Below are 25800 nucleotides of genomic sequence, written 5' to 3'. Positions count from 1 at the left end.
TTCATTTTGCATTGAATCATTTATAAGTGATATGTGATTGTTCATGAAGTCTAGAAATGAAAAACGTCTTATATTCAGGTGTACATAATTATTAACATCCAATCATTAGCATAATCATAATTAACGTTTTCTTTTATAGATAAAATAAGCCAGAGAGAGAGAGAGAGAGAGAGAGAGAGAGAGAGAGAGAGAGAGAGAGGTAAAGAACCCTAAAAAAAAACCCGACCCCCACCTAATAAGAATCACAAGATCACAGTAAGATTTTAGAAGTTCATTTTCAGTCCATCTCCCGCTATATCCCGAAGTCCGTTTTGCAGAGGAGGACTAAAATTTACTTCCAAAACCTACTGCCATATTCTGGAAGATGAATTCTTCAAACAGAGGTAACACGATGATGTGGTTCTGGTGCTAATACACTTCAGCTTATGATTCTTATTAAGAGGGGGGTCATTTTTTAGGATTCTTTGCCTAACCTAAGTCTCTGAGATCCTGACACCTTACACTTCTGATCCAAGATGTCCATGTCTTTCTTTCTTCAGTTGAAAAGAAATGAAGGTTTTTGATGAAAACATTCCTGGATTTTCTCCATATAATGGACTTTATTGGGAAACAAACGGTTCAAGGTCCAAATGAGAGTTTCAGTGCAGCTTCAAATGTATTAAACGACACCAGACGATGAATAAGGGTCTTATCTAGCGAAAAGATCGCTCACTTAAAAAATAAATTAAAAAATTTAAGTTTTATAAGCACAAATGCTCGCCTTGCTCTGTTGATGATGAGCGTTCATGACTCTCCTGTTCAAACTCGTTTATCAAAATGAACAAAACTTTTTTCGAGTCACGACTCGAAGGGTCCTAGATAAGACCCTTATTCATCGTCTGCCCGTCACCCCCAAAAAAAGAAATGACAGAAAGACAGTATTCCCAACATTACCATGCCCCAGGCGCTTATTTTAAGGGAAAGCACTGCAAAATGATTCACAGTTTGGTCAGTATTGGCTGAATTTGTGAAGAGTTTTGAAATTGTGGCTCCAGTATTAACCGATGCTTGTCAAAAATTGAAAAAAAGCTAACCAGATAGCGAAACGATCTGTCATTTAAAAAATAAATAAAAAAGTTTAAGTTTTATAAGCACAAATGCTCGCCTTGCTCAGTTGATGATGAGCGTTCGTGACTCTCCTGTTCAAAATACAAGGTACAAAATGATCAAAACACTCCAATAACAAGTGTAACAACAATGTATAAACATAATAACATAATGTAACAAGTTAATTTAACCCTTGTGTTGCATTAGATTTTTTACGCAGTTGAGTGCTTTAAGGGCCAAAAATGGCCACATATTAAACATTGCCTAAAATATTATTATTATTTTCCACTTTTACCAAGTTAAATCTTTTAACCAGCATCAGTTCTCATCATAACTACCAAATATTTATTAAATTTCAGGATTTTAACCCTTTAATTACATTTTTATATGAGACTGGGTTGGGCGATACCATCAATTTGTACAAGAGGAAAAAAACACAAAAATGTAATTATTTTCAATACACTAACTGCAAAGAGAAAACTTTAGATTTGGATTATCAGAGTCTTGAATATGTCAAAGATTAACAGCAACGTTATTTCTGGTGCATTTAAAGATTTTGTGTTATGTCAGATTTTTAAAGACCAAACATTGCCACATATTAAACACTGCGTAAAATATTATATATTATTATTATTTTCCACTTTTACCAAGTTAAATCTTTTAAAAAACACTCTCAGGTCAGTTTTGATAAATAAATACACATGCTTCAGTTTAATCTGTTCCTTTTTGTGATTGTTAAGAGGATAATTTGCTGAAAAATTCTTAATTAAATCCTAATTATTTCATCATTTGATTGTTACATAATTAATTACATAATTATTTTCTACATTTACCCTCATAATTTGATATATAAAACAATTTAGTACATATTACAGTTCGTAGCCTATTAGAGTGTGTTCACAATAAGATTTATTTGCATGGAGATACCATGGACATGCAGTCAGCATATCATTGTTTTAAATGACACAGGAAAAAATTGCTCTTTTTTTCAAATGTGGGTGGCTCTTAAAAGAGCCTTTGGTTTGCTTCTGTGAAGAATCGCTCATGCCTGTGGCTCCCAAGGAACTGCACCCTCAGCACTGCAGTAGTCATGAGTGTCTCCCAACATGCATTGTTGCTCCCAGCTTGGCTGATGTTGTGCAGTTCAGAGGCTTCTCCGTCACCAATATGGGAAACCGTCCTCATACTAGGCTCCATACTTGGTCCGATTTTATTCACACTTTATATAAATGACCTGCCAGAAGTATGTAAAAACGTTGATGTCCAGTTGTACAGTGTGCAGATGATGCTGTAATATTTACACATGGTAAGAACTATCTGGACATAGCATCCCAACTCACTTCGGCAATGGCTCATATTGATGATTGGCTAACTAAGTCATGTCTAAACACCAAAAAAAAAAAAAAAAACGGTCTGTATGGCATTCACCAAACCAAACAAAGTATGAAGGTGTCACATTCTAATGTATTCTTCAGAGGACAGGAGCTTGACATTGTTAATGAATTCAAGTATTCAAGTAAATGCAATCAATATAAATAAAAACAGTTAAGAGTAAAAATTAAATAAAATAAAGTAATACCCCTATCTGAGGTGGAAGAGATTGAGTTGGTTTACGGTGCAACTGGACCTCTAGCCCAGGGATGTAGAGCGTCGTACGTACTCTGCTGGGGTGGTGCTACACCAGTAATGCCCAGCGGGGCCCCCACAGAGCACTTTTCTCCCCTTAACGACGCTCTCAGCGACTTCTTATACTCTCAGCAGTATAAGTAACTTACTTCATCACTCGCCTCATCGGAGTGAAGACTCTCCCGCTCTCCATCAAAATCTCTTCCAGTATACCCCTATATGAGATGGAAGAGATTGAGCTGGTTTACGGTGCAACTGGACCTCCAGCCCAGGGACGTACTCTGCTGGGGTGGTGCTACACCAGTAATGCCCAGTGGGGCCCCCACAGAGCACGTTTCTGCTGCCATTACCCTTAATGACGCTCTCAGCGACTTCTTATACTCTCAGCAGTAAAAGTAACTTACTTCTTCACTCGCCTCATCGGAGTGAAGACTCTCCCACTCTCCATCAAAATCTCTTCCAGTCAGAGCAGTATTAAAGCAGTACAGTAAAAACAGTCAGACGTACAGTGGCACAGTGCTCATTCAGTAAATGCACAGCTAAACAGATGTGTTTTGAGTCTGGATTTGAATGTGACTACTGTAGCTATACCTTGTGCAGTCAGTGTTCATATTGTTAAAACTTTTTTGTAATGTCACTCTCACTTTTTGCAAAAATCAGGGTTCGAATTATGATTTCATCTTTCTGGGGGTCTCCGGCAAACACCACGCCTGGCTATCAAGTAAGCTTACTGTTGGCGATGGAAACCCAAGCCGGATCATGGTTTACCGGCCCGAACCGTTCTGCACTGTACCGTACTGCTCAGTGGAAACTAGCCATATACACTATTTCTAAAATATTCTAACTGATCCCCCAGTGTGAGTTTTTCTAGGTGACCGTTATTTAGAACCTGTCACTTTAATGTTTCCATGGTGACGCGTTATTGCTTGTCACGTTACACAGCGCAACCACAACACAGCGCTGAATGAATGATAATCTGCTTTTATGTAATTTTTCCTTTTTTATGCTAAATATTCGAAACACTGATATTCCGATTGTTAAATATGTGCAAGTGGATGTGTTTTGTTGTTTAAACACCTTCATAATAATCACGTTAAGTTAGTTGAGCTGTATGTGGGACGCCATGTTATTTTACCGGTGAACTGGGAGAAGAATAGAGTAAAATGTAAAGCTTCTTACACAATGTGTATCTGATATGAAAACATGCCTTATTGTAAAGTAACATTAATGGAAAGGATTATTATTGCCGCTTCCCTAGACATCAGTGTGTATTTTACGAACTCAAAATATTTTTTTGCTAGTACTTATGTGTATTTAAATGTCTGAAACCTAAAATAAACATTGTGTGGTTGAAAACACAGAATAGTTGTGATACACGACAGCAGCATTGAGCGAGTCTCTGGCTCAGCGCCAACCAAAGTGAAAGCACGTTTGAATTTAGCAGTTGATCACGTGATGCACTGACCGTTCTAATCACACTGGTGTGATCGATCGTACGTGCGAAAGGGTTTACATAAACATTGAAGGAATATATTGAAGGAAAAAGTGCTTTATTTCTAATTTAAAATAATGGTGCTGATGATTTTTAGAGAGCCCCACATGTGTATGATTTTTCTGCTTTCATGGGAGCTCATCCTCTCTCTATGGGAGCTCAGCTCCCACTGGCTCCCACGTAATTCGAACCATATATATAAATATATATAGACACACAGGGTTTCATGTAGCTGTTAAAATTAAAGCTTAAAGGTGCCCTCTGGGATAAAAAATCAAATCATACACCATATTCCATACCAGATGGGGGCAGTATACCTCCAGAAAAATACCTCCGCGGCCGCGCACACTCATGTCTTCAAACAACACCCTCGCGCATATTAATCAGTAAAACTAATAGTAAAAGGTTGGAAGACCGCAGTTTCACGTGGATCATTTGGAGATTTTCAGAGATTAGAGACTAAATAATAGGGCTGGGGTAAACGATTATTAACTAAACGATTAGTTGGGCGATTATTTTATCGATTAGTCGACTAATCTAATGACTAATTGGACGACTAATATAAAGAATATTTTTCTGCTGCTCAATTAATAAAAAAAAACAATGTATCTCAAATAAATACTAGCATACTGAGATACTATAAGCTGGCTAACATTAGTCTAATGTTATGTATTTGAACACCATCATTATAACTCTACAACCGCCAAAACCGTGTTATTAAAATATTTTTTTTTTTACAAACAGTTTTTATCATAGAGAATGTTTAATTATTAATATCAGCTGAGGAGGGAAACGGATCGGGAGACGGAGTTAGTGTTGCGATCGGAGGCTGCTACTGATGGAGATGAATCGGGAGAGGTTTCTGCACCTACTGATCAGAGCGCGTGCTGACACGGAGTGAAACCTTGTTTATAGGCTCCTCCACACGTCCACACGAGCGCGAATGTGCGTGCGGCAAAAATGACGCGTTGGGTGCGCAAGACCAGGAAGACTGTGGCTGTGTACGGCTTTTTTGTAACAGCGCGTGCGGTGCCGCGTCCGGGATGAACGACTTCAAGCCGAATCTGCCCGAGCTTGTATCACCACACCGGCACCCAGTTTGCGCGTCTAAATTGCAAAAATGTTTTTGTTTTTTTCTTAAGGGTTTGTTTACTGTGTGTGATTCATTTAATGGATAGCACATTCATTTCTAGTTGTCTTCATCCTCTATTCCGAAATGTTTTGGTCTCCCACGTGTGTGTGGCAAGCTGTACCGCTGGGAACATGCAAAAAATAAATAAATAAAGAAGCGTCGACGCAAAAATATGACGTCGACGCAATTTTGACGTCGAAGCATCGACGTCATCGACGCGCCGCTACAGCACTACTAACTAAACAACATCTCAATACTAAATTATAAAGGGCATCTCATAGACACGCCGGTCCATTTCGACGATGTGGGAAAATTAAAGCCCAGGCATTTTTAGTTTATGGTATTCGTTTTGTTCATGTTACATTTTTATCATTAGTTTCAATTAATTTGACAGACAGCATTCCCTAATGTGGACCAAGCTAGCGCCTTTCAGAGCTGCCAACTCTCACGAATTCACCGTGAGACACACAACTTTTCACACACTCTCACGCCACATCCATTTTGTCATGCACAGAAAAGGACACAGAGACCAATCTCAGCTCTCAGATTCTGTTAATTTTATTACGCAATTCAAACAATAAATGCAGTTTTGGCGCTTGTAAATGTTAGACGACAGATCCCTAGCGCACGTGAACCGATCATCTCTACTAGCTAATGGTAAAAGAACACGAACACTGTTGAAAGATACAGTATGTTACAACTTACCAAAATGTATTCCTCATGCATAATATCGACCAATCATTTTTTTTAACTCATCCCTGAACTGAAATTTAGTAGTTTCCACACGACATCACGACATGACATCAGGTTCAAGTACACACAAGCCGGCGCGACTTACTCGTGTTACTGCAGTTTGGCTGGTGGTAACGTTGCCCGCCCGCATACCGCCTCCCATGGCTGAAACTGGTATTACGACACCTGCCGGGCCGGGGCTAGTAATTTAGCATGCTAATTTAGGTTATATCTCGGCAGCACTATAACTTGTCAGTTTTTTAATGACATCATTGCACTTATTTCTTCTCATTCTTTTGATGTGTGTAGCTCATTTTTTGGATATTTTTACCTCGATTATTCCATATGGCACCTTTAAAGCTACACTGTGTAATTCTTTTAGTTTATTCTTAGCTAAAAACACTTAGTTCTTTCAAAAATATGTCAAGTCAAGTCAAGTCAAGTCACATTTATTTATATAGCGCTTTTCACAATACAGATTGTATCAAAGCAGCTTCACAGTAGCTGCGTTTCCATTACCCTTCAATTTGCGCAAATTGAAATTGCGAAATGAAAATACGCTCAATGGAAACACGTCAATTTCGTAAAAAATCCCGTTTATCGCAAAAAAGTTTTTACGCTCGCATGAGGAGGTTTTTCAGGCAATTCGAAAAAGGATTTTTTCGCAAAACTGCAATGGAAACGGATTTTGCGCATTTACAGTCACCTAACTAGACGGAGTGTGTTTTAGGTCCGTGTCCGCAAATAATAATAATAATTATCATCATTAGCTTATTATAACATTTATTAGGCTACATATGTAGAAGACGCTTTTATCCAAAAAAGGAACAAAGCAATTCGTCACATCTCATTAGTACTGGTTGTTGGACAGTAATAGGGCTAAGATTATCACAAATAAACACTCTATTTTGTCCAATATCCAAGAGTGTGTGCGGAGTTTGGACCACGCACTGGATGGCAGACAGGCGTGGGTGCGCCGTGAACACTTTCATTTTCCCATCAACAGAATCAACTTAAAATACTCTATCATTTCTGGTTATACAGAAAATAATAATACATTATTCGCAACTACTTTTATATGAAAGGTGCAGTTCTCTCTAAAGGTGCATCCGGAGATTATGTTTTTAGCTCGTTATTTTTTCAGACGCATTTATAATAACTCACCTATTCAGCACTGCGGGAAAAATATCATAAATATCCAGGTTCTAATTTGGCCTTAGAAAACCAGTAAAATCTAAAAAATTTTCCCATATTAATTTGTGAATATTTTAAATGTTTTAAAGGGGGCAAAAAGTCATAAACAAATATATGAAAATTCATTGAGATGTATATAGCGCAGCTATTGGTGTGGTCTAACTAAAACGTTAGTGTTAAACTTTGTGTTTTAAAAATACAACAACCGTTAATTTTTCGTTTTGCAACGACCATTTGGACATAATACGAGTTAGAGTTCTTTATTAAATTCATTTAAAAAAAAGAAACATTAATTACAGGAATAACCTCTCTAAACCTCAAAGAAATTAGCCTGGCTGCGCCCGCCTACGCACTTCCGCTCAATTTCATTTTCCTTCAGTACTGCGTCTGGGACCGCTCCATATCCTTAGGTTTCCAGAAATCAATTTTTTGTAGGACCAATCAGCGAATAGAGGGAGTGGCTGAGAACGATGACGTTGATGTAGTGCGTCAGTTTGAGTGCAGTAATGGCAGCGGAGAAAGACGTGAGAAAAGCTATTCGGTCCGTTGTTGGAAAAGAAACTGCCGAATATACAGAATTTAAAGCCGGATTGTTGTCGTCTCACCTCTTGTTGCACAACGGAGGACCAAGTGAAGGAGGCAGAAAGGTTGGAAGTTTGTGCTGAGCAGCTCGTGCACAATGACCGTGACATTTTGGACTTTAGCCTGGTGTTCGCGGTGTTCGGAAGCCCCGAGTCCTGGCTGCTAAACTATTGTTGAAGATCCGCTCAGGAGTCATGTCAGTCGCTCAGATTCCCAACAGTAAATTTACTGATTCTTGTGATGAATAGAACATTTTGAGCCCCTTTGTGCACTCGTACAGGAGGTTGGTGTGTCAGTTTTACATGTTGTAAATCATACAAATTGGTTGTGATTTAAAAAAAAAAATTGTCATAAATAAAAATTTGAAAACCCATACTTTGGAGACTATATTTGATTTTCAGTTTTAGATGTCAATGGTTAATTTGTTTTAATAAAAAAAAACAACTAAATGCCATATAAAAATGTACAAACACATACTTTGAAGACCATAATTAAGGTAATTAAGAAACAAAAATACGTAATATGAAAAATTGTTGTTTATTACACATCTGCAGACAGACTGATCATTCACTGTAACTTACAGCATTGACTGAATAATCACTGTCCTTCATGTCAAATATACATTTCGAATTAATAATTGTTCCTAGATTAACAAAACCTGCAGCTCTCGTTGACTGAAATCCTATTGTAAATTTAATCCTCTGATCATTCGGAGTTCGGACTTGTTTCTTTTTACTGTCTATGGTTGTATCCAGCCGTTTCGGCGCATGACATACGTCACTCACGACCACACATTAGCGATTGGCTATGGCAGATCGTGAGTGACTCTGGGCAGATCCAATAGATTTGAACTTTAATAGTGAACCCGCCTACAAGGAAGGAAACGTTTCTCAATTGAGGGAGGCCAGACTCTCTGTACAAATGAAATGTATGTACGAGAGTCTGGTAGAACCAGGCTACAAAGAAATGCCATCAAGACATCGAAGCAGAAATAAGGGAGAAACAACTCCGTGTCTTTCCCTGCCATTAATGCTTGGATAACACACCACGTCTCCTTCCATTAATAATAATAGTCTAGTGTGGTGCATGGCTGTGAAATAGGTTATAAACCTACCAAAGTCCGTTGCCATGATTTTTAGAATGACTTATCGCGAGAGGGAAAAAAGACGTTTTAGTCGCAAAACATCAGTTAATGGAAACACCGTCATTTTACAATAGTTTATTTATCAACATTTGGAAAATATCGCAAAAGTTTTGCGCAAATCTGTAATGGAAACGCGCCTAGTGATGACATGAAAGTAGTACAACACAGATCAATAATATTGTTAAATATTAAATATCCCCAACTAAGCAAGCCAAAAGCAAGGCGACAGTGGCAAGGAACCAAAACTCCATCAGATTGGATGGAGAAAAAAACCTTGGGAGAACCCAGGCTCAGTCGGGGGCCAGTTCTCCTCTGGCTTACATTCATATTGTTTATATATAAATATTAAATATAAATATTGTTTATATATAAAACGGCGCCATAACATATCGCCGGCGTTGAGTCTTCTCTTCACAGGCGTTGGTCTTCTCATCACAGGCGTTGGGGCATCCGAAATCGCCGTGAGAGGCTGGATACAAAACTGGACCTGACGAACGCCATTGATAACAGCAGAAGGAGATGGGAAATAATTAGCAAAGCTGATGTTCATAATGATTTCCATTAAATGGGAGTCGTGTTAGAAAACCACTATCTCACAAACTCTCCGCAACCCAACCATACGCGCCGACCCGTTTGTCTAAAAGGCTGTCGAGCTCCACTGGTGCGTTAAGCAGTTTCAGTGGCAAACGGTTCCGTATGGCATAACATACATTTAAGAGCGTAACATTTAGCACAAGTACTTTAAATGAATTAAACCTGTGACCTGTTTTCTGAGTAATATTAAAAATATCTTTATAGATTGTTGCAACACCGCCGCCACGACCGGTCAGACGAGGTTCGTGTTTATAATAGTATCCTGGCGGAGTAGATTCATTTAGACCGAAATACTCATTTGGTTTAAGCCAGGTTTCAGTAAGGCACAGAACATCGAAATTATTATCTGTGACCATTTCATTTACAATAACCGCCTTAGGTTTGAGCGATCTAATGTTTAGAAGACCTAGCTTTAGAAATTGTTTTTGTTCACTGATATTTAGATTTTCTGGTTTAAAATTTTTGCTAGATCCTGCACTAGATTTATAGTTTGGCTTCACTAAACGAGGAATAGACAGTTTCTATATAATGTTCCACACTATGCATATTAGTTAAGTTTGGACAACAAAGGCTGTGATTTGGACTTTGACTTACTAGTCATCTGGTGCGTAACGTCTTGGAGATGTTGTCCGACATAACAGCCGCTCCGATTCTGCTGGGGTGGAGTCCATCTGCACGATACAGCCTGGGTCTCTCCCAAAACAGATGCCAATTATTTACAAAGAGCAGTTTCTGTTCATTACACAATAACATTAACCATTCATTTAATGCAAATAGTCTACAGAACCTTTCCTGTCCTTGTCGGTACGTGGGAAGCGGTCCAGACACGATGATCGTTGCTGTAGGCGCTTGTGCTGCGTACCATCTCGATCAGGCTCCTGTAGTCCTTCTTCAGAACCTCCGTCTGCCGCAGCCTAATGTCGTTGGCTCCCGCGTGCAGCACAACAGCTCCGACGCGCTCGTCCCCGCGCTCGTCCCCAAAGTGTGTGCGGTTTCGTTTTCTTAAGTACCGTTTAAGAACCGTTTAGGCACCGGAACCATTTAAAAAATACCGAGTAGGTACTGATAACGGATAAAACCCAACCGATACCCAACCCTATTCATGACCGACCAATCACTACAGTATTGGGAACTAGCGACCTGAACAAAAGTCGCAGGCTTTGTGAACGGGGCTTTAGAGCTGCTTTACAGCACAATTGAATTCTGTTTGTATCAGTGACTACGTTTACATGCAGCCAATTTTCGGGTTATGGTCGGGTTAAGGTCACTATTCGGGTTTCTGAAACATTAGGATTAACCCGTTTACATGTGTGAGCAGAGAGAGTTTCTCCTGTATACATGGAATTGCAATATCCCGATGTAAACGGTGACGCGCGATTAGCGTCTAGACGTACGGAAAACCTTAAGACGCAATATGCGTCATTTCCGATTCTTCTTCCTGTATCCAAAGACAACAACAACAGCAGCAAGCGGATAATGAATAGTTCGGGGCAGATAGCGATCGCCTTTGCTTGCGCTTTGATGCTGGTAACATTACTGACCTCGCTCCAAAAGTATGCTGTGCTGTGTCTCGCCATGTTTACTTCTGGTATACGGCACGCAGATTTTTGTATGCGCCGAGAAGTTTCTCTACTCAAATGACCAAGATTCCTTGCGAATAGAACATGCGCAGAACACAAATCACTATGAGGATATGCCGATACGTGTTTACATGACCAAAAATTCGGGTTAGAAAAGGGGTACCCCAGGTATAATATCCCAGTTTTTAAAATCCGGGATATGAGCATATTCGGGTTTTTGCCGGTGTTTACATGGCCGTTATTGGCTGCATGTAAACTTAGGCATTGATCATTATCTTCCTGTTATCAAGGTAAAAAGGCTTTGAAACAATCTGAATTGTATAAAGCGCTATATAAATAAAGGTGACTTGACTTACCAAAGCAAATGTGGCGGTGATGACATCACTTAATTTACCTTTCCAGTCTTCAGTCTCTCATGTTCTTACTCAGACGTGGACAGGCTCTGATCTCTCTGGTGAAGCGGCTCACGTGAGTGGCTTGAGTTTTTCTGTCAGGATGATATCCATCCAATCCTGCATTTAAACCAGTGTTCTTTATAGACTGGATGGTGTGTCCAACCCTGGAGAAGAAAACCAAAACAATTATTCGCGCTGACAGTTTATTACATTCCAGTCGTTGGGCTGGACTTCGGTAAGCCAAAAATGTTATATCATATCCAATACAAAGATCATATGAACAACATGGATGTCTCTTTTCTGTTTATTACTGTGAAGCTGCTTTGAAACAATCTCTATTGTATAAAGCTCTATATAAATGAAAGTGACTTGACTTGACTATAACAAGAACATTAAAATGAACTCAATTCACTAAACATATTTGAAAATCTCACTACAAAACAAATCCAGAAATGAAGATAAACGACATCACAAATGTTGTATCCTACTCTGTTACACTTCTTCACACCTGAAATCTCTGATCGAATGAATCTCCTGAACTTCTCCATTCTACAGTAGATCATTTCTAAACCATCTATGTTGTAAGATCTGCTCTAACGTCGGGCGTTTAGTTGGATCCAGGGTTAGGCACTGGATAATCAGATCCCTGCATTCTGTACACATTTTAATAAGGATAGAGCCGGTTAGTCATGACCATGTGACACTAATGTAGGCATTTATGAAAACAGCATCTCTGAAACATGAAAAATTTAATTAAAAAAAGTGTTTCCTTAAAAGATGAAGTATGTATTTTCTGCTGGACTAGTGGCACCTTGGGGAATTACAAAAAATAAAGCATATTTCAAACAATCTTGCAAACGTCTCTTTCGTGTGCCACGGCTCCCCCAGCTCAAACATCACAAACACAGCTCTTACTGGTCCATGTGAACACATGTTTCAGGTCCAACATATTAGGAATACTTTTAGCTGTGTTGCATTTGTCCTTATGAACGGGTGCATGATGATGCTGTATGGTATTAATAAATGCAGTGAATTTTTCCTACGATCCCACTGTGACTAAACACCCTCAGGCTCCGCCTGCTACAATAGCCACGCCCCCAAACACTATAGGTTGAGCTGGAAAAAGATTGATGGCTCTCAATGATAAGATGGAGCCTTTTTACACTTTTGGGGGAGATAAACCCACAAATGGCATACTAATAGTAATTGATGAACAAAAAAAAAAACATACTTCATACTTCACATACTTCACCTTTAACTGTTTCTTAACTGCACAGAGCCTTTGCTTTGGGTGTTTATCAATGTCATCAATATTATTCACTCACCGTTGGATAAGTTGGCATTCTGAAACCTAACTTTGGCTTTTGTGATTTCCTTTGGATTCCGAAAAGGAGGACATGTGTTCACCATCTCGTACAACAACACTCCTAGAGCCCAAACATTTACTGGGACGGGGTGAAACCAAGGCTCTGTGAGGACTTCAGGTGGGAAGTAAAACTTTACTCCTGTAAGGTAAGCAAGACATTTGTGCATTGTTGAGCAAAATTTTTTTAAGTGTCAAAGAATCAGCAAGTCATTACATCTAGGTTTCCAAACTTCCAAAATGCTCACCAATGTAAACGTCGCTGTCATACCCATCACTATTAAGTATCTGTCCAGAGCCAAAGTCTATCAGCTTGAGCTCTAAAGTGTCTTTCTTCACCAGGAAATTGTCCGCATGAATATCATTGTAAAAGACATTATGCTCAATGCAGTGTTGCACTGCCAGCACAGCCTGTCGCATGATGAGCCGTGCTGTTGATTCGTCCAGTTGAGGATTATCATAGATGAAGTCCAGCAAGCTCTCGCAGGGTTCGGGATACTCCATCACCAGGGTGAATTTTCGAGGGTGTTCAAACCAATCGTGTAGTTGTATGGCGTACGGGCTTACGGGTTCTTCCCTCATCATTAGCAGCACAGCCACTTCTGCAATGAGAGGTTTGGGATGCCCAGGCTGGAGAAAAGACAAAAGGTTAGCTGGGTAAAAATCTGAAGAAAACATCATTTTTCTTTGATTTTGGTAGACAAGATCAACAGTGGCTTTGCAGGCTTATTCGTCTACTACATTTACACCTAATGTTTCCTACAGGTGTATTAACTACAGTAATCAACACTTCAACAACTAAATACACATTCAGCTTTTGGCCAACTTACCATAGTGAGATAAAGATCGTCGGAAGTCTTGCGCATCCGCTTGATAGCAACCTGCAAAAATGAAAAAAGAAACAGAATTCAATAAGAGTAACAACATTCAAGCGCCTGACCTTGCACATAACATTTATGATTTGAGCATCTAAGTATAAAACCCTGTGTATTAAATATGTTTTGATGCATGCAAGAGCAAAATGTTTATTTAATTGAGCAAAAACCTTTTTGCCATCAAATTTCCGTGTTCCTTTGAACACTCTTCCGTATCCTCCGCATCCAATCATCTCTCCCGCGTTATAGAGAGACTTGAAGGAGTCTGAAAAACAAACAGAAAATAAGAGAAATATATGAGCTTGCTAGATCCTTTGTTTTATATTAAAAATATCCGTGCTGGTCGAAAAAATAATATGAATATTCTGAAAACAAGCCTCAAGATATCTTTAGTGGAAAACAAGACGATAATACGGTTTAAAACAACGTTTGAGAAACAAGGACTGCAGATTTACCATGATTTGGCTCGACACCGGACTGACGTGAATCAGAATCAGGCTCCGAGAGCAGATCTAGTGGAGGAACGAAAGGCTCCACAACATCCACAGCTTTACTGTCAGAACAGCAGCCGGACGGACTCTTTACAGCCGTCCACACGTTCCTGAGGAACGAACGAATTCTTTTCATCTTCTTTCCTTTTGTAGGTTTTTCTGGAACAAAGGGGAAAAAATTAAGTATAAAAAAAAAAAACATTATAAACATCTCTGACCTCACATTTAAAAATGATATAATGATAGAACTTCCATTTAACTGTTCAATTTTATCTTTAATGTCACAAATCCAAAATAATGCAAATATTTCCAAGCTATCCGCCTCACAACGCCATGTTTCTGCTCAATACCTGCACAAATGTCCCTTAGGGGTGACCAAAAGTTTCTTTCACAATATTATGTAATAATAGTTGTTGTTTTTTTATATATATATATATATATCTTTTATTAAAAATAGACCATTCATTTCCAGGCATTATTATTTGGCACAGTTCTGGCAATGGTAAAGGTCATATGAGCCATCATGTCTTAAAATATATTTCACATTTATTTCTTATTAAATATAATAGCCTATATTTAAATCAACATTGATTTATATTAAAGACATAACTTAACCAACTCTGTTTACATGAACACTGGTCACAACAGCCATTTGGACAATTTTGTCAGTATTTGACCATTCAAACGCAATACGTTGTGAAACAGAACTCTTTTTGGGATTGTGCGTGTGTCTTCGTGTGTGTGTGTGTGTGTGTGCGTGTGTGTGTGTGTGTGTGTGTGTGTGTGTGTGTCAGCTGAGTGAGTTCATGGCTTGTTGGCTTAACAAAAATATATTGTAAGAACGTTTTGTCCAACTAAAATATTTCGGAAAAAAATTGCTGAGAAACTGTGTGTATTCATCATTCTGCCTTATTTCAATCTCACCTGTCGAGCTCTTGTTCACAGGTGAAGCCTCCACGGCACCATGAGCAGTCGGGACATTAGAAATGTCGGTTGGCTCGACGGGAACTTGACCAGGCAGTGGAGGACACATCCACTGGAAGCTGTCGGATCTGGACAAACTCCTGTTTCCGTCACTGCCTGGTTCATTTTGGCTCTCAGATCTGTTGTTACTGCTCCTGGAAACAACTCTCCTGCATCTGAAGCGGCCTGATGGAATAATTCAGACATTTTTAATAATATTAATAATCAATTGTCAGTGGTCACACACACAAAAAATCAACTTTCTATTTTCACTTTAATAAAAGCCTATACTAACCTATGCGATAGTGTTTGGATGAAGTGGACGGACGTCCATCATCTGACCTCTGCATCTCTCTCTTCCTGTGAGCCGAACCTGTGGGCACAGAAACGAACTCACAAGACCGAGGTGTTGAACATCCAGGAATAAGCTCCTGACTCTGTGCCTGGGTCGGGCCTGACATCTTCTTCAAACTGCAATTAAATGATACAAGTACCATACAATACAACACAACACACAACGCAGAAAATATTCAGCAACTGTCTGAATTCGCCTCGTCTTTCAGTCAACAAAGAGAGCGATCTAACGTTTGACTGTGACGTCAACCGCATTATTCAAAATACCTGAAGTAGTGCGAGTCACGCTTGAGTGCACATCGAATCTGCAAACAAACTGAATCAGGAATACAGGACTGAATGTTATCGTTAAACAACCATTTAACAAGTGATATAATCATGTGTCATTACTACTTAGCTAAAACTAATATGTTAAAGCCTTTTTTACAGTCTATAGTTAAAGCATGAAATAAGGTTGACCACCAGGAATTCACAGTTAAAAGAAAATCGTTAATAACTTGTAATCAGAATAGCCTATAAATTCATTATAGTTTCATAAAGTTGAATAAAGTGCAATAATGAGTTTGAAAAAACTTACAGACTATACTTTTTTTAAATTTAAACTTAATGATCTTGACAACATATCATCTGCCAAGTTGCAGACATGACAGAATCAATTAAAGAAGAGGCACTATATTAATTTGTCTATTTAGCACATATTAATACTACCATAAACACATATTTTATTTGAAAAGAGACATGTCTATTGTATCAACACAAGCGATTGTGCTTGATCCCCGACGATCGCCTCAAGTTAAACTGCATTGTTTCATTTACCCGCTTCTGTCATTGGCATTGCCCACAACGCTTAACGTTACGTGACAGGACTTTAAAACAGCAAACAGGTAAAACAATAAAAAAGCATGACTTACATCACATCCAGCTAGCCAACTCCCAAGCTCCATCATCCTTATTTTGTCTTCGTTTGAACGCCCTGAGAAAGCATTTTTGTAAAGATAAAACCGATTTTAAATTAATCTTGAAAGAGAAATTGCGCTTCTTTACCTTGAAAGTCGAGAACGGTCCAATTACGCAAGGCCAAAATATTTAAAATCAATTTTGATTCGCTTAAATCAAAAGTGGGAGGGTCTGACACAAACAAACTAATTTGAGCATGCGTTTAGAAAAATACGGTACAGAAATTTTTGATATTTTTTTTTTCTCCAGGAACATTTTACCAATTCCAAACCACATTAATCTCAATAACTTATTCATTTTGCATTGAATCAGTTATAAGTGATATGTAATTGTTCATGAAGTCTAGAAATGAAAAACGTCTTATATTCAGATGTGCATAATTATTAACATCCAATCATTAGCATAATCATAATTAACGTTTTCTTTTATAGATAAAATAAGCCAGAGAGAGAGAGAGGGGGGGGGGGATCCTTAAAAAAACGACCACCTAATAAGAATCACAAGATCACAGTAAGATTTTAGAAGTTCATTTTCAGTCCATCTCCCGCTATATCCCGAAGTCCGTTTTGCAGAGGAGGACTAAAGATTTATTTCCAAAACCTACTGCCATATTCTGGAAGATGAATTCTTCAAACAGAGGTAACACGATGATGTGGTTCTGGTGCTAATACACTTCAGCTTATGATTCATTTCTTATTAAGCAGGGGTCGTTTTTTAGGATTCTTTGCCTAACCAAAGTCTCTGAGATCCTGACACCTTACACTTCTGATCCAAGATGTCCATGTCTTTCTTTCTTCAGTTGAAAAGAAATGAAGGTTTTTGATGAAAACATTCCTGGACTTTCTCCATATAATGGACTTCAAACGATTCAAGGTCCAAATGAGAGTTTCAGTGCAGCTTCAAAGGGCTTTAAAAGACACCAGACGATGAATAAGGGTCTTAGGGTCTAAGGTCTAGTGAAACGATCTGTCATTTAAAAAATAAATTAAAAAGTTTTAGTTTTATGAGCACAAATGCTCGCCTTGCTCTGTTCTGTGATGAGCGTTCTTGACTCTCCTGTTCAAACTCGTTCATCAAAATGAACAAATCTTTTTTCAAATCATGACTTGAAGGGTCCTAGATCATCTAGATCATCATTGCGTCCTTCGGATGAGACGTTAAACCGAGGTCCTGACTCTCTGTGGTCATTAAAAATCCCAGAGTAGGGGTGTAACCCCGGCATCCTGGCCAAATTTGCCCAGTGGCCTCTGTCCATCATGGCCTCCTAATCATCCCCATATACACCAATTGGCTTAATCACTGTCTCCTCTCCACCAGTAAGCTGGTGTGTGGTGAGCGTTCTGGCGCACTATGGCTGCCGTCGCATCATCCAGGTGGATGCTGCACACTGGTGGTGGTTGAGGAGATTCCCCTCTCTATGTAAAGCGCTTTGAGTGCTGAGGAAAGCGCTATATAAATGTAATGAATGAATTATTATCTGGTGTCATTTACAGCCCTTTGAAGCTGCACTGAAACTCTCATTTGGACCTTGAACCGTTTGGTTCCCAAAGAAGTCCATTATATGGAGTAAATCCTGGAATGTTATCAAAAACCTTCTTTTTAAGGGAGGCAGAGCTAGAGTCCTGGCAGAGGGCCAGGGTGCCGGAGGGACGGACCAAGGAGGCTCCAGCGGGTCTAGAATCCTGGGAGAGGACCAGGGCGGTGCCAAAGGGACAGACCAGGCAGGCTCCGACTGCAGCAATAATGGACACCTCAGGATAGGTGAGGCCAAGAGGCGGAAGGCCACTCTCTTCCCCACAGTGGAATCATACATTCCCCAAAAACTGCCAGAAAGACTATCCCCAACATTTCCATCTCCCAGGCACTTATTTTGAGGGAAAGCAGTGAAAAATGATTCACAGTTTGGTCCATATTGGCTGAATTTGTGAAGAGTCTTGAAATTGTGGCTCCAGTATTGACCGATGCTTCTCAGTAATTGAAAAAAACAAAACAAAAAAAAAACTAACCTGGGGCCCGTTTCAATAAGGAGGTTCAACCAACTCTGAACTCAGAGTTGACTTACCCTGAGATGGGAAACTCCGAGTTTTCGGTTACAGAACAGCTGAAATGAGTTAGTTCAATCGACTCTGAGTTGACTGACTCTGAGTTAAGCGCGTGCACCACAGCTATAAAAAGCCATCATCAATGGAGCGCAGATATTACGAGTCACCATGGCAACAGCGCCAGACCAAAAAAAAAAGTGTTGGGTATAATTAATTACCAAGTAATCTAAATATTGTAATTTAATTAAAGGGATTACTCTTAATTCTTCTTTAATTTAAAATAAAATATGATGCAATTACATGGTTGGCTACTGCATAAACTATAGACCAATTCAGTATAAAACAATAGTGGATTTAGCATACATTTTTAAAAGGTATATTTTTATATAACCTTCTCCCTCTACACACTTTGATCAATTCAAGAATAATTCATGCAATTGTATATTGTTAATTTGAAAGCATTAAAATACAAGGTCTCTCCTCCTTGTATTAATCAAGTGGTTGAGGTTGATATAGGATTTAGTAATAAACAGATTTAGTCAATTAAACCATAGACATACAATATATATATATATATATTCCTTAAAGAATGTGTAAATACATTTTAGTATTATTGTTGGTGTTTAAACAGCACTTCCTCTTTAAAAAAGGGGAGGAGACCGCAAGAAACTCTGGGTTTACTGAAGAAAACCTGCTCCCGACCAGGTTAGGTTCACAGAGTAAGTTACCATGGTAACTGACTCTGAGTATAAGTTACCTCTCTTTCCGAAACGGGCTTGACTTACTCTGCTTTCTCGGGTTTGATATACCCCCCTTTCTGTAACGGAAAACCCAGAGTTTCCCTCATTTCAGGGTTAACATACTCAGAGTTTTCACTTAACCTCCTTTCTGAAACAGGCCCCAGATATATGATTTGATCTTGGATCGTTATGATATATTTGTAGACATTTAATAACATGTGTATAATAATAGATCAGGGGTGCTCAACCCTGCCGATCCTTCTTCTCCAACCCTAATCAAACACACCTACATTTAAGTTTCAAGTGATCCTTAATTTGTTGCTTCAGTGTGTTTAATTAGGGTTGGAGATAAACTGTGCAGGACAGTCGATCGGCAGGATTAGGGTTGTGCACCCCTATATTAGATTTAGATTTAATAATTGCATTAAATAGAATACATGTTTAATAAAATATTTGCAGTGAGTTTGTAAAAGGTGTTTTTTATGTGTTTGTGCAGAGTTGTTTGGTCAGCACTTACACTGTTCTGACCGGCAGGAGTTACCTGCATGTGGCGTTTCGATACAAGATCTCATTTTGTGGAGCAGTTAGTTCAATTGATTCAAAGTTTCGAAACGCTTCATTTCTCCCATCACTACAGACAATACATCCAAAAGAATTGACAAGAAAAATAGGATTTAGTAGTTTTAATGGGACTGGTATTATTGATGGTCCGCATCACAAATTTCAGATTATGTAACCCCAGATATAAAACAAAATGAAGACTATAGGAAAGAATAAAACAATTAAAGAAACGCTAAAAAAAACACGGGGTGAGTAACAAAAGTGTTTTTTTTTTAAACTTTGATTTTTTGTTTGAAACACGCCATCTTGAAAAGAATGATGCTACTCAACACGTCCACAATGAACAACACGGCATCATGGACAGTCACATGGTAAATTGCATGCTTCTTCATCAAGTCCAAGTGCATTGAGATATTTGTTGCGCTTAATCTCAAAGTCTGCTAAATATTTGCAGAGAAAATTCAACGCGTTTCACCAATCAACCTAATCAAGAAAACCTTATGTGTTTTCCTTTGTGGGAATGCTCAGTTGTGTCCTTTCGTTTCGTGTCCTTTCTTTTCTTGTCCTCTGGCTCCCACAGTGCACTCCGGACAAACCGTGATGCTGCATCTTTGTCCAGCCGTGCAGCTTTTCTTCTGTCCGTGATCTCTTTAACTTTATTCATATACGTCCTGATTCTCTCCTGTGAGGTGGAGGACGATGTTAGTTTCCTTTCTCTGATAGTACAAATACTAAATACTTATATTCACAAAGACAAGTAGTGACTTTACACAGAACTCTACTTCACAGATTTAATCAGGGTTTCTGCTGGTTTGTTTACGAAGGTAAACAATTTTTAAACATCTTTGAGGCCGAGTAAAGAAAATTTAAGGAATACGTTGAAGGGAAAACAATACGTTTTGTAAATGTCTGGGGAGAAAAAACAATAGTTTTATTTTATTAGCAACACTACAGGGTTCAAAAATATAACTTCCAACAGATATCCATTATTTTGAATTTATCGAATAAAAACACCTCTGCCCCCAACCACTAGAATTTGGACATAACTTTAAATTAGGGCTGGGCGATATGGCCAAAAAATCATATCTCGATATTTTTTGGTCAAATGGCGATATACGATATATATCTCGGTACTTTCTACGTTTTCTATTTAGATAAAGAAAATCTTTATATATATATATATATATATATATATATTCACATTCGGCCCAATGATATCCTACAAACAATGTTGATATTGAAGGATATGGAAACAAATATAATATAGGCTATGCAATATATTATGTGCAAAAAGCTTTTGTTTTTATATTGACTAAAAGCTAAACTAAAAATGAAAATAAAAACAAAAACAAAAGCACAAACTAATTATATTAGCCTGCATTTGATTACCCCATTATAATCACTTTCATTAAAAATATATACTTGTAGGTTTAAAATTCCACATATGGCACATATAGCGGAGATTCACTTGCAGAAGCTCGTCCTCTTCTGACATGGACATATTTGTTGTGAAATGGACATATTTGCTTTACTTTCTAACATTTACAGATGGAGAATATACCTGTGAAATGTAAGTTGAGCACTGAGGAAAGCACATCTCAAACGCATTAAACAGCGCAAGTATATCTGTCAGTCAGCAACAGTGTCTGTCAGAGCATTTGACAGGGCGGCAAGCTGCCTTAAACTTTTTTAACTATATCAAAGTGATTTTGACGCAATTAATATAAGCTTGTGTCATGTTTAGGACAAATTGTACTACGTAGCCTAGCTACTTTCACTGCAGCAGCTCACACTGCAACCTCCGCTATTTTTCAGATGTGCTCATATCAAACTACTGTATCGATATAAACGGTATTGCCTCATTCCATATCGTTTCAAAAAAATATAACGATACATCGTACATACTCGATATATCGCCCAGCCCTACTTTAAATTTAACAAAGTTTAAAGACTCACGAACTCACTTAATTTGGTTCAGTTTTTCAAAGCAATGTATCTTAATTTAAAGATGTTTAGATAATGTATGTGTATTGGGAAACAGATTTTTGCAATGCAGACAACATTTAATGCTCTGCTCTGATTTAAGACCTTTTTACGGCTTTAATTGACGTAAATTAAGACCATAATTGAGAGACCTGAATTAAGCCTGGTTTTTAGATTAATCCAAGATTAGGAATTGGTTCTTTTTGGACATTTAAAGGGTAACTAAACCCCTGGTCAGAGCCTGACTCCACCCACTGGCAATATTTGAAAAAATGCTGAAAAAGTGTGCAGAGCCCAGCGGAGATAGAGGGGACGAAAAAGATGCTAAAACACTCTATCCTGATCGTTTTCAATACTCACAATTCCAACTCCTGACTCGCTACAAAGGTTTTGAAGAAAAAAAAGCTGGTTTTTATACTGCCAAAGGGCGTAGCTCGTACCAAGAGCGTGGTGAGCTGAAACGTGCGCACGTCACGAAGAACCGCTAACATCCAATAGGAAAATTCAACTGCAGTAGCCACCGTTCAACCTGAAGAGGGCAGCACTAAGACATTTTTACAACATATATTGTAGAAATAAAACACTTTATACACAAATGTCAAAAAAGTTACTCGAATCAATGACTGGTATTAATAAAGATCCATTCTTACAGATCATTAACTAAAAAATTTTGGTTTTGGGTTTAGTTACTCTTTAAGTAGCTTTTATAAACCTTCCTTAGAACGAAAAAAAAAATCATCTTATGTTTTAAGATATGTCAGTGCAAGTTGCTTTTAGTCTGGGACTAGGACTCAAACCAGGGGTTTGGGACCATTTTAAGACCCACAGAAACACTGTTAAGGTCACAGCATGTCATTTTCGCCACTAGAGGTCGCTTATTCAAACCAATAATAAAAGCGTTGTTTTTATCGATGCCGTGAATGGGCGTAGAATCATGGGATGTGTCGTCTTCACCTTCAAGCCAATAGAAAGCAATCGGACGGGACTCATGTTCATGGAGGAGCTGATGTAGGCTATTAAAGTTGTATTGACGTTACTATGGTATTAAGCAGGGCGGGGCAGGAACCTGGGACACAGGGACACTGTTTTTATTATACATATATGCTCCAGTCATTCTTTTGTTTTGTTGTTTATGAATATTTTACGATTAAAGTTACATTTAAAGTCTGCCTCTTTCTTCCCTAATCTTGAACTTTGTTACGGTTACGTTACATCACTTAAACACATGCGCAAGAGGCAAGCTATTATTATTAGAGCAATCGGCAACAGTTTACACTTGTAATCATGTGTGCGAAATGCGTTTTCGGTCGTGAAGTGTGGATGAGGAGATCGTTTCTGAAATGCAATGGAAGCGCCGGCATGGACGAAGCTGGTATGTTAAAACGAAAACACAATTTTAAAGAACAATTATGCCAAAAAAGGTTCTCCATAAGGGAAATGACTTATTTCATGCTTAATGGGTTTTTTTCTGTTTTTTTACAAGCTAATTCATACAATTTCACATTTAAAGTTTGACGACAATGTCACTAGAGTGATTAAAATAACTTACTAACCTTGTCTGTACAATATTATATGCAATATTTCAACTGTTATCATGAGTTAAATTAATTAAAAATTCAATTAACTTATTGAAAGACAACAATTATTTACTGTAGTTATCCACAATGTCACAAATTCTACTAAAATGAACTAAAATGACAGTCTTTCTTACCAATTCTTGTTTGATTGCATGGTCTTTTGGATTGACTCCTTGTGTCACCAGATACACTAAGGAGGAAAGATAAATCTTGTAATAACCTGTAAAATTTCATTACATTTGACAAGTAAAAAACAAAGATGTAAAATCTTACTCCAAAACATGGAGTTGAGGGCATATGCAGACATAAGATCCAATTTAGCTTGATCAAGAGGATCCAGCTGGAAATGAGGTACAAAATGGTCAAAACACTCCAATAACAAGTGTAACAATGTATAAACATAATAACATAATAATGTAAGTTAATTTAAGTGTTGAGCATTTTACGCATTTAGTTTCCACATACATTACGCAGATGGTCACTTCTGGATACAGACACAAGTGTTTGGACCATATTCTGGACTGAGCTCACAGAGGAGTCAAAATCATTGAGGTATTCCTCGATTTCGGTGGGATAATCCTCTCCTTGACCGTCGTCAGCCATTGTCTAACAACTGACTGAAAAAAAAATGGTATATTTAAAACAATTTGATACAAATCCGGGTTATTACAAACTTGTACTGAATAAACTGAAGAAAAAAAAACATTTTTTAAAACACATTTGATTGGGAATATTTAGACGTCAACAACATGATATTTTAATTTTACCTTGACTTTTTTTGGTCTAGGCTGGACGTTTTAAATTCTTTGATATTTGACAATGGGGAAATGCATGAGGGCTAATAGTTGTGGACATCACGTTAGTGTTAAAATATTATATAACAATAAAAACATATCTAATAAATAATACACAAAAAAATGCAAGATTATAACGAGCGTGCAGGCTGAATGTGTTAGTATGGAGATGTCTTTATCCACGTGTGTGTGTGTGTGTGTTGGTGACTGCGTGCTTTTACAGCACAATTGCTTTTCTGGACGGAAAAAAAAGATCAATGCGACGGCCTCCGGGATAGCCCATTAAACACTTATTAAAATCATATTTTCACACAATGTTAATGTTATTAAAAAAGCCATTACCTGTAATCCCACACACGCCACTGCACTTCCGGCAAACACAAGAAAAATCCTAAATGAGCGACGTTCAAGTCCCTTGTATTTCAAAATAAAAGCCACGCTAGATGTGCTGTTGTGTGGATTGCGAAATTGAATCTAAAAATGTAAATTTACTGGGTGTTAGTAGTGCAGGGACGTTGGAACTATTTTGTGAGAGGGGGGGCGGAATTCCCGGTGGGGGGGGGGGGGGGTTACGCACCGTTTCAAAATATTGGTATTAAATCCATTTTCTGAGAATTTATCAGTCAACTTGTTGATTAAAATCATTGATTAAAATTAAATACAATTTATAAAAACGAAATTCTTTTAAAAAACATAATAAGTCAGAAGTACCGTGGGCTATGTCTGACTCATTCCATGTTTTCCGATATGGTGACTCTATTGATGGACCGCTCCTTGATCCATCAGGGCTTGAGTCACCATATATCGGAAAATAAAACGTTTTAAACATGAATAAAACATATCCTGTTAAGCAGAGCATTAATTTAGTTCGTTTAAATAAGAGATCTAGCGCTAAAATGTTTTGTTTTTGAAATCAAGAGGAACGCTTGTTGCCGCTGCTGTCAGTTGTAGGCTAGTATGTTCTCTGTGGCGCGCAGTCTTCACTCGGACGCGCACTTTAATCGCCTTTACGTCGGAGACTCTATTCATTCCGGTAAAATCACAAAATAAATGTGTCCTATGCTTGATATTGACTGTAACCACAGATGGACATATTCTGTTTTGATGAGAGAGAAAAAAAAACTGTGCCATGGCCGGATTAGAACCCGTAACCTCTGGCACTCTGGGCAAAAGAGCTACCACTAGACCATTCAAACGGTCAAATGAAATCTGGCGGATCGATTTATTTATGTATGGGTTGAATAGAAAGGCTGCACAGTTTGGCAAGTTTGTACCCAGCATTCCGAACGTGTCTCTGTGCCCAGCAAATTTCAAACTGACGCCCGTGCTTAGGTGAATTTAGGGGGCGGCCGGGGGAGGGGGGCGGCCATTCGAGGGGGGGCGGCCGCCCCTCCCGCCCCCCCTGTTCCAACGTCTATGTAGTAGTGTTCTTCTTACAAGTACACGAAGTAAGTATTACACTGATAAACACAGCACACTTAAATAATATGTATTACTGTAAAAACAATATAATTTTATATATTATTATTTATTTATAATCCTC

The 25800-nt window shown here is 38.3% G+C and overlaps 3 protein-coding genes across 4 annotated transcripts; all 3 read right to left on the bottom strand.

The window, feature by feature from the left end:
- Nucleotides 1–8809: 8809 nt before the first annotated feature.
- On the bottom strand, nt 8810–13545 carry LOC120480661 (serine/threonine-protein kinase pim-2-like). 2 transcript variants are annotated; one of them, XM_089117274.1, is made up of 6 exons: nt 13169–13545; nt 12883–13062; nt 12066–12210; nt 11557–11721; nt 10177–11441; nt 8810–9475 (listed from the first exon to the last, which is right to left on the bottom strand). In XM_089117274.1, exons 1-3 carry the CDS (start codon nt 13503–13505, stop codon nt 12107–12109), a joined length of 621 nt encoding a protein of 206 aa, XP_088973400.1. In that variant the 5' UTR covers nt 13506–13545; the 3' UTR covers nt 8810–9475; nt 10177–11441; nt 11557–11721; nt 12066–12106. The 2 variants fall into 2 exon arrangements, with proteins under 2 accessions (XP_088973400.1, XP_088973401.1); XM_089117275.1 differs by lacking the exon at nt 12066–12210.
- LOC148977227 (uncharacterized) lies at nt 13505–18553 on the bottom strand. Its single transcript, XM_089116674.1, has 9 exons — nt 16648–18553; nt 16515–16576; nt 15871–15919; nt 15545–15720; nt 15211–15435; nt 14251–14445; nt 13966–14060; nt 13751–13801; nt 13505–13585 (listed from the first exon to the last, which is right to left on the bottom strand). Exons 4-9 carry the CDS (start codon nt 15708–15710, stop codon nt 13505–13507), a joined length of 813 nt encoding a protein of 270 aa, XP_088972800.1. The 5' UTR covers nt 15711–15720; nt 15871–15919; nt 16515–16576; nt 16648–18553.
- Nucleotides 18554–20010: 1457 nt separating this feature from the next.
- On the bottom strand, nt 20011–24756 carry c1d (C1D nuclear receptor corepressor). Its single transcript, XM_039674080.2, has 5 exons — nt 24600–24756; nt 23929–24080; nt 23737–23803; nt 23598–23653; nt 20011–20585 (listed from the first exon to the last, which is right to left on the bottom strand). The coding sequence occupies exons 2-5, from the start codon at nt 24064–24066 to the stop codon at nt 20391–20393; spliced, it is 456 nt and encodes a 151-aa protein (XP_039530014.1). The 5' UTR covers nt 24067–24080; nt 24600–24756; the 3' UTR covers nt 20011–20390.
- Nucleotides 24757–25800: the final 1044 nt, after the last annotated feature.

The sequence above is a fragment of the Pimephales promelas genome, chromosome 11 (genome assembly GCF_988280905.1).
Source record: "Pimephales promelas chromosome 11, fPimPro1.hap1.1, whole genome shotgun sequence".
In the NCBI taxonomy this organism is placed as follows: Eukaryota; Metazoa; Chordata; class Actinopteri; order Cypriniformes; family Leuciscidae; genus Pimephales; species Pimephales promelas.
The sequence above is the reverse complement of the archived record's forward strand: the minus strand, read 5'-3'. Positions and strand labels throughout refer to the sequence as shown.